Source organism: Parasteatoda tepidariorum, chromosome 9, assembly GCF_043381705.1.
Source record: "Parasteatoda tepidariorum isolate YZ-2023 chromosome 9, CAS_Ptep_4.0, whole genome shotgun sequence".
Classification (NCBI taxonomy): domain Eukaryota; kingdom Metazoa; phylum Arthropoda; class Arachnida; order Araneae; family Theridiidae; genus Parasteatoda; species Parasteatoda tepidariorum.
The window spans coordinates 54,912,852-54,925,938 of NC_092212.1; the positions used below are offsets into that span (position 1 = coordinate 54,912,852).

Here is a 13,087-nt window from a genome sequence, read left to right on the forward strand (position 1 = left end):
TGAGATACCGGACGTCTAGTTTCTGCCACACTAGATGGCAGCACCGACACTCTATTTGGATGCTAAAGTGCACTAGGAATTTTTAATTTTGCCGGAAATGCCAAGAGCCAATAAGGCACTCCAGGGATCTTTTACATGCCGCACAATCATATGACATGGCCGCTGAGGATTTTCTGCATCCCGAAAATCCGGTGTCTGGGCCGGGGATCGAACCCGCAGATTTCGGCTCAGAAGGCCTCCATAAAGTTCAATTCTTTATTACTGAAGTAATGAAGCAGAGGGTGGCCACCAAACAAGTTTTTGCCCCGGTCCCCAGTTAGGCTAAGTCGGGCCCTGTTCTTAAAGGCACCTCATCTAATAATTAGAGAAAAATCAATAACTTTATGTAAAAAAAAAAAAAAAATTACACAATAAACTTGAAAGAAATGGCTTTATTGGTAAAATTATGCACTAATGGTTCAACAAGATGAAGAGAAAATGATTTTTAAGTTTAAACAATATGAATAAGTGTATGAAGTTAATATGAATAATGAATGACATGAGATATTTTTGATGCTTGAGACAAATAATAATAAAAAATAATAATTCAATGGTAATAAATTAAGATTTGAATTTGAGTTGTTTAAAGAAGTGAGGGACAAGTTTACCAACAAAAACTTGAACATGTCCATGCTATTTGACATTATGAGTTATGTAATTTAACAAATAGTATTTTTAGTTCAATAAAAGAAAATATTTCATCACCACAGGATAATATAACATTACTTTTTGATTAAATAAAGATTTATAAGTGAAAAAAGTTTCAATGATATTCTTTTCGTTTCATTTACAAAGAAAATATAGCATAAAATATTTTAAACAACTCATTATGAGACATGCGGTTTTAACTACAGCTGGGCAATATATTATGAAATATTGTTACCTTTTAAACATCCTGATAATGATGTTTTAAAAATAATTCTCAGGATAATAAAAAGATTTAAGATAAAGATTGTGCCATCAGCATTATCATTAATAAGTAATACATTATTGTGGTCATTGATGAACATTATTAGGATGAAATAAAATTAACCAATCTAACAATCATGTAAATTAGTTAAAATGAAAAATATCGTGACATATTGATTTTTACTGAAAATCTATTGCACTGTTAAAATTCTGATATCTTTCAGCACTAATCTTGGCTACCAGCTCTCTAACAGAAATAATTTGATCTAATTAACAGTGTAACGAAATAATGGTAAGGCAATCTATAAAAGTTTAAATTAATTCTATATTTATAATTTTTTTAGGATAAAAATAAAGAGAAATTAAAAAATAGCTGTTTCTTAAATAATTTTGATCCATTCCCTGAAATATTTTAAAGTTATGCAAGCACAGATCCTGTTTCAGTATTTTCTTTTTTAAGTCAAAAATTAAGTTCATTTTTTAAATATGCAAATTATTAATTCAATTAAGAGTTAAAGAATTTAGTGACTATTTAAAAAACAAACTTTTTTAAATATAAAACGAGATATAAGTTTTTGAAAAAAATTCATTTTTTACTGAGATTATCCGACTTGGTTCTTAAATGTTCGTGCACAAGAAATAACATTATTAACCTACTGAAAAAGGAAAAAAAGGGCTGGACAAAACTAGAATAGTAAACAATTATGTAATAAAAAAGGTAATTAAAAAAATGCAGAATTCAATATTGACACGAGAAGTCAAACTTTATACAAGAGATGATTAACAGAATAATAGCTTTCATTCATTTTTGGTCACACATTACATAAAGCACTTAGAAAAAAAAGTTTACAATGATAAAAACAAAATATAATGCACATAAGAATAGTTAAGTAAAATAAAACAAACGACCTTTTTTTTTTAAAAAAAAAAGGCCTCAACAAATGCTAAACCATTCATACAGATCCACCATTGCAAAATATTGAAATAGTGACTACCATTGAAGGATATTAATATGATTCAACAATTGTAAAATGCTTCTGGATTTGTTTATACACAATACACACAGAAATAGATATATAAATGATATTATGATCATTTTCAGCCAATGAAGCTGCAACAGAATCCTCCATAAAACACCTGAGATTTGAATATAGGAAGCACAACACAGACTATCTTCCAAAGGCAAAGAGTAGTTTATAAAAGCACTTTGCACCAAAAACTAGAACTTTTTGAATCATCACCAATACACCTGAGTTCAAATAGGGTAATTGTTCTGACAACAAAAAACCAATGCAGACACAGCTTCTGTGTTTGTTGAGAGCCAGTTTGTTTGTTTAGTTGAAAATCCTATGTTTAAATCCTCAGTCAATGACAGCAAGAGTTTCAGGAGGAGCAGCTGCAGCAGTGCTAGGAGCAGGAGGAGGGACAACGGGAGGTGGGTTATCGTAGTAGAATGGAATTTTTACATTCAGTTTTCTACAGGGTTTACGAGCCGATCTTCTCAGTTCAGGGATGGTTATCTGCTTTCTTAGCTTCCTAGATGAAATACAAACTTATCAGTATACAATATCAATTACTTCTTAAGCAATTTTACAAAAACTATATAATTTGCACAACAGTGACAACTGAATCTATGAACAATCTATGGACACAAGCTTTAAAACCAGCAGGGAAAAAAAAAAGAAAAGATTATGGGTTTCTTCTTAAAACACACGAGCTCTTAATTTCATATTATGTAAAATTTGTGGAATAGTTTTCAAAAGTGTAGTTTATGTTTAGGTTCTTAAAATATTTATTTTCATAACACAAGAAAAAAGAAAAGAACTTTTACTTGTTTCAAAAGTACTTATTCCGGCTTAAAACGAAATGTTTATTAGTTTATGTTGTGTGTGTATATATATAAGTTCAAAATAAAGATAAAACAAAGGAAAATTACAGACATATGAAAAAAGGGGGGAAAAGAATAATAATAATTAAAAAAATAACAAACAACTGGGAGAAAAAGAAAAAAAAAGAATAACATTTTTTTAAAAAATCCTGAAAATAAAAGATATAATCTTTTCATCAGCCCACACGATTATATCCGCAAAAAAGATTTGAATATATATATAAATAAATAAAACAAATTTCTGCAACTGTTTTATCATTTTATTAAAAATAAACTACTCTTTTTGCAAAGAATTTTAACCAAATCCTTGACAATCCTAGGTTTTGGAACTACTGTCCATGTCGCCCCCCACCTCCGTAAGTATGGCCTTAACAATGATATTCAAAACAATACAGTTCCAAGCTGAAGAAGTGCAACAAGTATGTTCAGTCAATGTATGTCAGTATGTTCAACAAGTATGTCCAGTTCTCAATGATTCAATCATAAGCTTGAAAGAATTGAGTAAGCTGTGCATAGATTCCCAAAGAGTTTTCTCTTTTATAATTGAAGTAAATTCACAGATATAAACTGATAGTATTTGTTGTAATCATCAAAATGATTGTCATTATTCACGATTCTAATGAGAATGGATGTACAGAGATATGCAAAATTAAACGCTGGTGATAAAAGAAATCTTATAAGTTGTCATTTATAAAATTAAATAGCAACAAAAATGAGAAAAGCCTTAATTTCTCGGAAATGATTATGACTACAGAAAGAAAGGAAATAATTTTAGACTTGAAAATGAAGGTTCAAAGTTTCCTTCATTCACATTTGCATAAAAATAATATGTTCATAAATATATTAAAATAATACTGTATTTTGCCTAACAATTTTTGCAGCAAATTATATTAAAAACAAAACTGATCTCTTTTATTGTTTTTATGTTTGAGCTACTATTTACTATTTTTTATACTTCCAACTTTTTTGATTAATGATTTATTAGTTGTAAAATAAGTGTTATAAGTTAAGAAAATGAAAATACAACTGACACACAAGTAGTTATCTAATCAAAGAATGAAACTGATTTAAGCAAATTAAAAAAAAAAAAGCAAAATAAGATTCACAATAAGTCAAAATGGAAAGGCTCTGAAACCAAATTTGTCTTAATTTTAACAATTTAAAAAGTTTTGTATTACCACTACAAATTTTGGTATAACCACTGACAACAGCGTGCCCCCTGATGAAGTGCTGTTTTTGCTAACATACATATCTTTAAAAATTCTTCTTTTCTTGTGCTTGATTTGTGTTTCTAACACAAGTACTTATATTATTATAACAAATTATTAGTAAAGAAATTGTGCGCAATAGTGATGCTTGCTGAGAAATAATGTTTTTTTTAAAATAATTTAATAGATAAACAAAGGCAAACTAAACGTTTTGAACTAAGAAAAAAAATCCGAATATTGATTATAATAGGATTTTTTCTAGAATAGAGAACAATGTGTAAATGGTAGTTTTATAGTCGTTAGTAAAGGCAAAATAATAATTAAAAGAAATTTGTTAACAGAGAGCATGTAAAAAGGTTCTTCAGGTACAGTTTCTATAAACAATAATTAATTTTCCATGAACAATAATGCGGTATAATAATACTTATTTCCTTCTTTTTTTAATTGTTTTAATGTTGCATTAAAATAACTGGGATCATTTTAATGTACTTAAATTCAAGTGCCTAAAGTGAAAATAGGGCAAAAGATTGAAAACTGATAGTTTATCAGAAAAAAACTATTGAACTTGCACTTTAACAGAAATCTGGATAGTTGATACACTATGAGAAGGTGAAAATTATAAGGCTTTTTCATCTTCTATGAGCAGAAGCAGCAGTTGTCTATCTTTTTTAATTGCTTATTTTTTTTTTTCACTAAACAATTAGCAAATTAGGTATAAGAAAAAATAAAAGTTAATCATTTTCAAATTTGGTTAGTTGAAAGTTACATAAAAAACTTTTATAAGGGAAACTGGTGCAGCAATGTTTTAGGTAGGACCAGTTGACTGAAGCTGAATATGTTAACCTTCACCGGTAAAAGGCGGTAGTGCTTTTAAAGAATTATTCAAAAAATAATCTGACTCATTTAGCAAATATACATAAAATACAAAAACATGACAAGTATTACTCATTTAAAAAAAAATATGCTACAATTCATTTTTTTTTCTCATTACAATTACAATATGTCTATTTATTAAGTACATTTTTTCTGTTTTCTTAGTCCTCTTACTTGGTAGACATATATCTCACACAAGCTAAAGTATTCTGATAACAAATAAATAAATGAAAAACATGAATATAGTAATGTTTTGCTTAAATCACTTTCTCTACATATGTTTCATTCATGGCAATGTAAAGCATGCAATTTTGATTACTAGAAAATGATAAACTTATAATATTTTTTTAAATAAAATACGTAGAAATAATACAACTTCAAAGGTCTTAATTTTTGCAGCATTATACATTGTAAAATGAGTAGTGCAAGCAATCAAGAAAACTTATGAGCAGAAAAATTGGGAAGTGATTACTACAAAAATTTAATAAAAGACAAATGGTGAAAACCAATTACAATGTAATACAAGAGAAGTCAATCAACAGTTTTTGAAAATGAGCTTATCCACTTATATGCCAATTTGTTTCACGAAAATTGAAAAACATAAATGCAAAACTAATTCTCAAGTATATTTAGTCTATTTTAAGCAATGGTGAAAGGGTTGACAATAAGGTACAATAATTAATAAATTATTTGCAGAAGATTTTTAATTCAGATTTGGAGTTCAAGGTAGAAAAGTTTCCAGCTTTATTTAAGTTTGTCAATAATTATATTTCTGTTCTCGAACAATATGGATTATTTCGACCAAAATTCATATTGAACAAAACAGCATTTTTAACCAATATGGTTCTTTTTTTATTCAACTGTTCCTGTTGTCCCATTTCAGCTTTCTTCCCCTTCCTTTTTTACATATCGGTAAATGATAAGCAAAATAAAAAAGTGAGAAAACTGAAATAAAGATTCTGAAATGAGTATTGCAGAAAAAAGGATCTCTCAGAATTTTAAATTTGGTACCAATACCAAAAGGTGTGCTATGAAATGAGACAAGCTTTTATTTAGCTTAAAAAAATTAGGTCTTTGTATGAAACATATGAATACCTGTATGTGAGTAGCAAATTAAAGATAAAGGCTCCACACTTTTAAGTGATTACATTAAACTTGATGTGAAAAATTATAACACATGCTTAAGTCATAAAATCAAACACTTCTTATAAGTATTAGGCACAAAAAGATTCTTTCTTTTAAAAAAAAAAAAGGGCAAAACAAAGAAAAACAAAAAAGGAGGAAAGGTAACTAGGGCACCACAAGGTCATGAAACTCTTATTTATCTAAATGAAATAAATTTGTTGAGTACTAATATACCATTTTGAGTTGAAAATTAACATTTATTTTCTATTTTTAATAAATTATAAATGAGCATAAAATAATAACATTAAAAACTGAAAACTACAGTAATAATAACTAAAACTTTGTTATTATCCTTATTGCTTAGGTCAAACTACTCTCTCTTAAAATCAAAGATAATATTTTAATTCTGCACTTGCATCTTAATTAAAAAAAAAAATTACACATAAGACAATATTTTTGAATGGTGATTAAAAAAGATTTATAATTACTTACATAATGGCTATATCTTTAAGTTACAAAATATGCTTAAACTAGGTATATGTTACAGAAACATAAATATTAAAAATAAATATTTTTGAAATAAATATCAAAAATACTAAAATTCCACTCAATTTAATAATAAAAAATATGTATTCTAATAATATCTGAACAGCCTTCATACTAAGCATAGAGTTTTCTTTATTGAATTTAGTAGATTATTACTTTGGTTGATAAAATTGCCTTTTTTTCATGCAGCAACGGGCAACAAAAATGATTTCAGCTTATTAAAAAGCTTTCAATATTTAAAGTTTAAAACTGCTGCAATATAAGCCCATAATTATTAGTTTCTCAATTTAAAATACCAGAATAAAACTTTGTCACTCATAGATATCATTTATTTTACAAAGTGTATTTAATTCATAATTATTTTGAAACTGTTAAAAAAAAAAAAAATCTTACTAAAATTTTTCTAACATACAAAAAACATTTATCCAATAGATGTTTAAATAGTTCAGGTTAAATTAGGAAAAGTCATGTACTTTAGTCAAATTGTCGGTAATTCAAAAATGATAATTTCTTTTTTATCTTTTCTAAATTAAAATCTTATACATTTTAAAATAGAAAAAACTTTCCTAGTGCAAGTAGAAACGGGACATCAAAAATTAAGATATAAAGGGCGCAATTTCAAAAAATTTTCCTATTAAGGATGAACAATACTTATCATGCATTTATATAATTAAGTAAACCAAAAATAAGATATGTTGTAATTCATAAATATTTACAAATGAAGATTATTTCAATTAAGCACTAAAGCATTTTTTTTAATTCAATTCATTATGTTCTACTATGCTGTTGTTAACTCTTTAATAAGCAAACCGAAAATCATATTAATCTAGAATCTGATTAATATTTATAGAGAAAGCCAGTCCCCCTCCCCCAGATTAGAATATGAATGTTTTATACAAAAACAAAAGTAGAATATAAATAGTTCTATTTTTGTACTGTACATAGGTAGAACATTGATAGTAACACTTTTGTTTTGTACAGAACAAAAGTAAACCATTATTTGTAAAAAACTAAAGTTAAACAATATTTAAATGGTTTAGCAGAATATAAGTAACAAAATTTAAAATGGGTTGAAAAAATACAGCTAAAATGTGCAAAATTGTAGTCTACTAAACAATTTTCAAATTTTTTTTATACAAATTGAAAATTCTTACTATAATTTAATTAATTAAATGGAAATAGTATTTTTTTTTATAGTAGCATGAAAAAATTTATAGGAAATTTGACAGGCTACGGATGTATCTGGATCAAAAAGCCAAATTATATATATATAAAAAAAATGAAATAGCTGCCATTATTTAGATACTGCAAATCAATACATACTATTTTTATCAATGCTATATTAAAAAACTGCTAAGAAAACTTTTTACTTAATAAAAAAAATGAAAAAAAAAAACTTCAAACATGTAAAATCTTCTGTCATTTCATTTGTGCAGCAAAAAGAAGTTTTTATTAGCAAGTATTAAAAAGTTTTTTCCATAAACAAATATTACTAAAACAAAAATGCAAAAGTAAAACAATTATATTACATAGAAGACAATTTAGGTTTAAAGTGACATAGGACATCCATAACATATTTTTCAAATAAAGTATAATATCAAGTTCTTATATTGGTATTTTAAACAATGCGAATATATATGCAAACATCATATACATGGGTTGCCACTCTTATGTAGAATTTTTTTTTAACGCAATAACGTTGTCTTGGATACTCGGACGTCAAACTGAATATAACTCTCTACAATAACCCAATTTAGAACAAATATTCATCTTTAAGTAGCGTTATGAAAGATTGATTTTAGCCGAATAATTAAAAACCCAGCTTTTTCAAAACAAATTATCAACAAAGTTTGAATTCTCTCTTTTAAAATTTATAACATAATATTAGATAAAATAAATCTCACTATCTTTAAACGATTATGAAAACTGAAACTTAACCACTAAACTGTTCGTAAATTTTCACATAGTAAATTTAAAATTAATAATTTTTAATAAAATATTTAGCATATTTCATAATTTTAAAGAAAAAAATAATGATAGAATAAATATATAGTACTTTATGTTAAAAACTAAGCGAAGATAAATAAAATACAGTAATGTCAAGAATAGGTTTACTGTAAGAATGTAGCAAAAAATGTTACCTACTTAACACGTTCTATTCATCATTTAGAGCTCACATTAAAATATTGAATTTTAAACTGAGCTGTTTTAAAATATCAATTTGATTTTGAAGAGTGGCAACCGTGGAAAAAAAAAGTGTTAGATAGAAGGGGCAGGTTAGTTTTAAACAAGTCAATAATGAGCAACAGCCTTCTATTCAATTAAGGAAGTGTTGCAATCGGTGTGCCAAAAGTTTTGCACACATTCAAAGAGAGGGAAATTTAACAGGACAATTTAGACAAACTATAAACTAAACAAACACAAAAGGAATAAAGAAAAATAAGAAGTTAAAAAGAATATAAACAAAATATAAACATCAATATTTCGTGCAAACAACTGTAGTAGCAAAAGAAAATAAATATGTTTTATGAAATAGTGAGAAACATGGATGATGGGAGGTTGAACAGGGTTGCCACTCTAGCTTGTCTGCAAGCAAACGATGTTATCAATGTGTTTTAACGAACATGAGTGACATACAAAAACATGTATCCATGACAAAATGTTAACATTTAATGCTTTAGTGGCAAACTAAAAATATTAAGGACAGAACTAAGCTTTCTCCCCACAAACTTTTCAGAAAAATAAACGAGTGACAACCCACCTAACATGAGTGTTTAAGTTATCCCTTATCATTAAAGAAAAAAATGGTGACCATTATTTATGGACAAATAATACTAAATTGCAAGTTAATGTTTTTTGGCCCAAAATAAAACTATTTGTCAAAAGTCTAACTGGCAGCAAAGCCAATGCTGGTAAATTTTAATTCATATTTTGAAACAAGCGTAGCATATGCTTAGTTAACAAAAACTTTGAAGCAATAAAATCACTTTATATTTCATCTCGACATAACACACAAGAATAAAATGTATTATAATTTGAAGATTTTTGAATGTCGACTTGTCAGAAATGTTACAATATAAATAGCTTGATGCAAAAAAAATGCAAGTCCCAAGTCAAACCGAGATGCCGTACGATCTTCACTGAGACTACTGAAACAGCTCATATTTTATTGCGTGCTGCCATGTTAACTTTAAAACAAATATCCTCCTTTTTTGTTTAAAATTTCTAGTGCAGTTACAATAGGGTACAAAAACAAAATTAAAAAAAAAAAAAAAAAAAATCATGCTAGAATATCTAAATTGCCCTTAATAGCCAAATCTGACTCTGCAGGTATGTCAACACTCACTTAGTTGAATCAGTGGCTACAAAGTAAACGTCATCGGGGGCATCCACCCAACTGATCATTTGTTTGCGTCCACCCACTCGAGTGATAGTGGCCATCTTAGCCCTCCCATTCAAAGGGTTGTTCACTACAGAACTCCGAGCAAGAGAACTCACGTTGAAAATATCAGGCGTTGGCTTGATTACTCCTCCACCAGAGAGAGCTCTTCGTTTTGGTGGAATCCCAACTGCAAAAGAAAGAAAGCATCTATATGTATATATTTTTTTTACACGGCGACAAAAAAAAGCCTCATTACAACTCCCCGAATGGCAACGGTAGAAAATCGACCAATGATTGCCGCTAAAAATGTCACATGCCAAATCTAGCTGAGGAGGCTCAACATATAGCGCTTTTAAAAACGGAAACTGAAATCACCAGAGAGCATCAGCTACGGCAATCTCATACTATTAAGCTAGGCAGAAGTGAGTAGTCTTTGTCGATAGATCTCTATTTTAGTATTTTGTCGAAAGTGCTTTTTTTCACAAATTTATATATTACGAATTTATTTGACGATTTTTGATTTATATCACGAATTTAATTGTCTTATTATTGTTATCAGTTATTCATGGAAAAATGAGTCTCAGTCAATGAGTCTTTTTTTGAATTAAAATTTATTTTAATGACTTAGTATTTACTAAAAAGATGTAATTTTTTTTAAAAAAAAAAAGTTGTTATATGGATTTGAATGATTGTTTTGAATCCTTAGAATTTTGTGCATTTGCAATGTACCTAAGTTAGTAGCGAGAGAAGCGAGCTTGGTTTGCGAAGTAAACCATATAAGACTGCGTAGCAATTTTCGGGGATTGGCGAGCGTCAGCGAGCAGGGGGCGTAGCCCACTAGTATTTATAATTATTTTAATAACTATAATGATTAATTTAACCAATTTTGTACATTACATGTTAATAAAATTTTGTATCGAAAAATAATTTTACTTATTACTTCACTTGTTAGATTTCAACATGATTTTTCTAAAAAATCTTAATATCTAAAAACTGATCAAATAAATGATGGCTTCCACTCAATTTCAGAAATAAAATGACATGGCTTTTTTTTTTTTCAGAAACATTTCAGTCCGATATTATACCATATTTTTGCAATGCATGTCAGTTTTTAAATTATAAAAGTCTCTCTCTCTCTCTCTTTTTAATACAGTGTTAAAATTGTACTTGGGGTAAAGCATAAACATATTGGTACATCTAGAAGCAAAGACGAAAATTTCGAATCTCCAAGCATGGAAAAAAATATATATTTAATTAGCTTTAACTTATTTCATTTTCTGCACTTAAAAATGGATTCTATTAACATAATTTATTTGTAAAGGTAAATACTAATAAACAATTTTTTCCTATGCTCATCATATTTTGTTTTGTTTTGTTGTGCTCATCATATTTTTTTTCCTACCAATAATTTATCTAATATGACATAAAAAGTATGATTAGTGTTGTGGTATGTAGAATTTAAATCAATTGTAGATTACTGAATAGAGCAGCATTACTTATGTAAATTTTTAAGTCTTTCCATAACTTCATGATTTTAAAATTGTAACTAAGAATGAAATTATATAAACCTCGGGTCGAGCCCTCTTTATTACTCCCATCCATTTGCGCATAAAGCCATATTTGAAATGTTCCAAAACTTTGGATTCGAAGAAATGCGAATAGTTTAGTTTCTAAGCCTCCAAAAAGATTTGATTTTACGCCACAGAACGGGGTTAAAAGTTTTTGACAATTGACAGTTTCATCGGTTTTAAACGTCATGTCAAAAAAAACTTTTTTTGACAATTGACAAAAACCCCAAAATTTGATGTAACCACAATTTTTAGCCATCATAAATATGAAGCATTTATAAAAAAACATATATAAAAAATTACAATTGATCAATTAATTAGGTTTTTGAATTATTTTGACATTAAACTCTCTTTTTGTTTTGACAATTACTGTCAAAAACACAGTTGTGGTAAAGAAAACATTAAATAATTATAAATAAAAATGCATAAATTGCAGTTTATTCAATCTGTTAATTTGTAATATTATTGAAAATTAAAAAAATATAAAAACAATCTTATAAAAAAAACTTAAACTTCTCATCCCATTCTCATTTTAACTCCTCCCTTCCCTATAACCAAAAAAAATATATATATATATATTTTTTTTAAGCTCATTTTTTAAAAAATTGTTCTCATTTTAACTAAGATTTATATTTTTGTAAATAATAATTAGTTTACTTATCAGGGAATATATTATGTATAATCATGATTTATTGGAAATATTCATGTACATATAAGTATGGGTGCAGAAAATTTCCAGAGCCATCAGAACAATAGAAATTTTTTTTAGAGTTTTTATTTATTTTTTTATTATTTTTTTTAGCGCAATAACTTTTTAAAAGTATTTTTTGAAAAGTAAAGTTTCTATATTGTAAAAAAAAAAAAAAAAATTGAAAATAAAAACAAAGTGAAAAATTCACTTAATTTTACAGAATTCCTGAATAAACGAGCATGTGTGTTAAAAATAAAGCTGAATAATAAATACGCAATATTTTATAAACAAGGACACATACGCACACAAACACATTTTTCAATAAATAAAAAAAAATTGCTGGAATTTCTTTAGACCAAAAAATTTTCTAGGATTGCCCGAATTTTCCCCCTGAAACCTCATTTGCGCAATCAGACATATTCTTCTTCACCGCACAAAAGTAGCAATAATAAAGATAGAGAATCAAAAAGAAAATTATAAATTGAGATCAGACAATTATTGGTGATCACTTTAGTTTTTTTTACTTAATCTGAAAAATCTGCCTAAATTGTGGCATAACAGAATTGAAATCAATATTTAGATTGATAATAATTAACTACTCATAGTTATCACCTGTAATATAAACTGAATAATTATAACACAGCAAATAATATTGGTCTTAAAGTATTAAAATACCTTGTTTTTAGAAAAACCAATTAATAGTTCCAATATATTTATGATATATTATAATTTTAGTAGTATATAATGCAAGCATTGCACATCGTTTAATATCTAATTCAATGTCCCCAAACAAAAAAGAAAAAAGGTTTTAGACAGTTTTTGTCAAATTTCGACAGGTTTTAATGAGTCATGGTAAAA

The 13,087-nt window shown here is 27.2% G+C and overlaps 1 protein-coding gene across 3 annotated transcripts in view; it reads right to left on the reverse strand.

Annotated features, from left to right (window-relative positions):
* Positions 1 to 416: 416 nt before the first annotated feature.
* LOC107455553 (metastasis associated 1-like) overlaps positions 417 to 13,087 on the reverse strand; it is a 33,613-nt gene continuing 20,942 nt past the window's right edge. The window contains exons 17-18 of one of the 3 annotated variants that reach the window (XM_016073164.3): positions 10,087 to 10,157; positions 417 to 2,484 (exon numbers count right to left, since the gene is read on the reverse strand). In XM_016073164.3, coding sequence (XP_015928650.1) covers positions 2,455 to 2,484; positions 10,087 to 10,157 — 101 coding nt within the window. In that variant the 3' untranslated portion in view covers positions 417 to 2,454. Of the gene's footprint in view, positions 2,485 to 9,934; positions 10,158 to 13,087 lie in introns of all 3 variants that reach the window. The other 2 variants (XM_016073163.3, XM_043040497.2) reach the window with 2 other exon arrangements.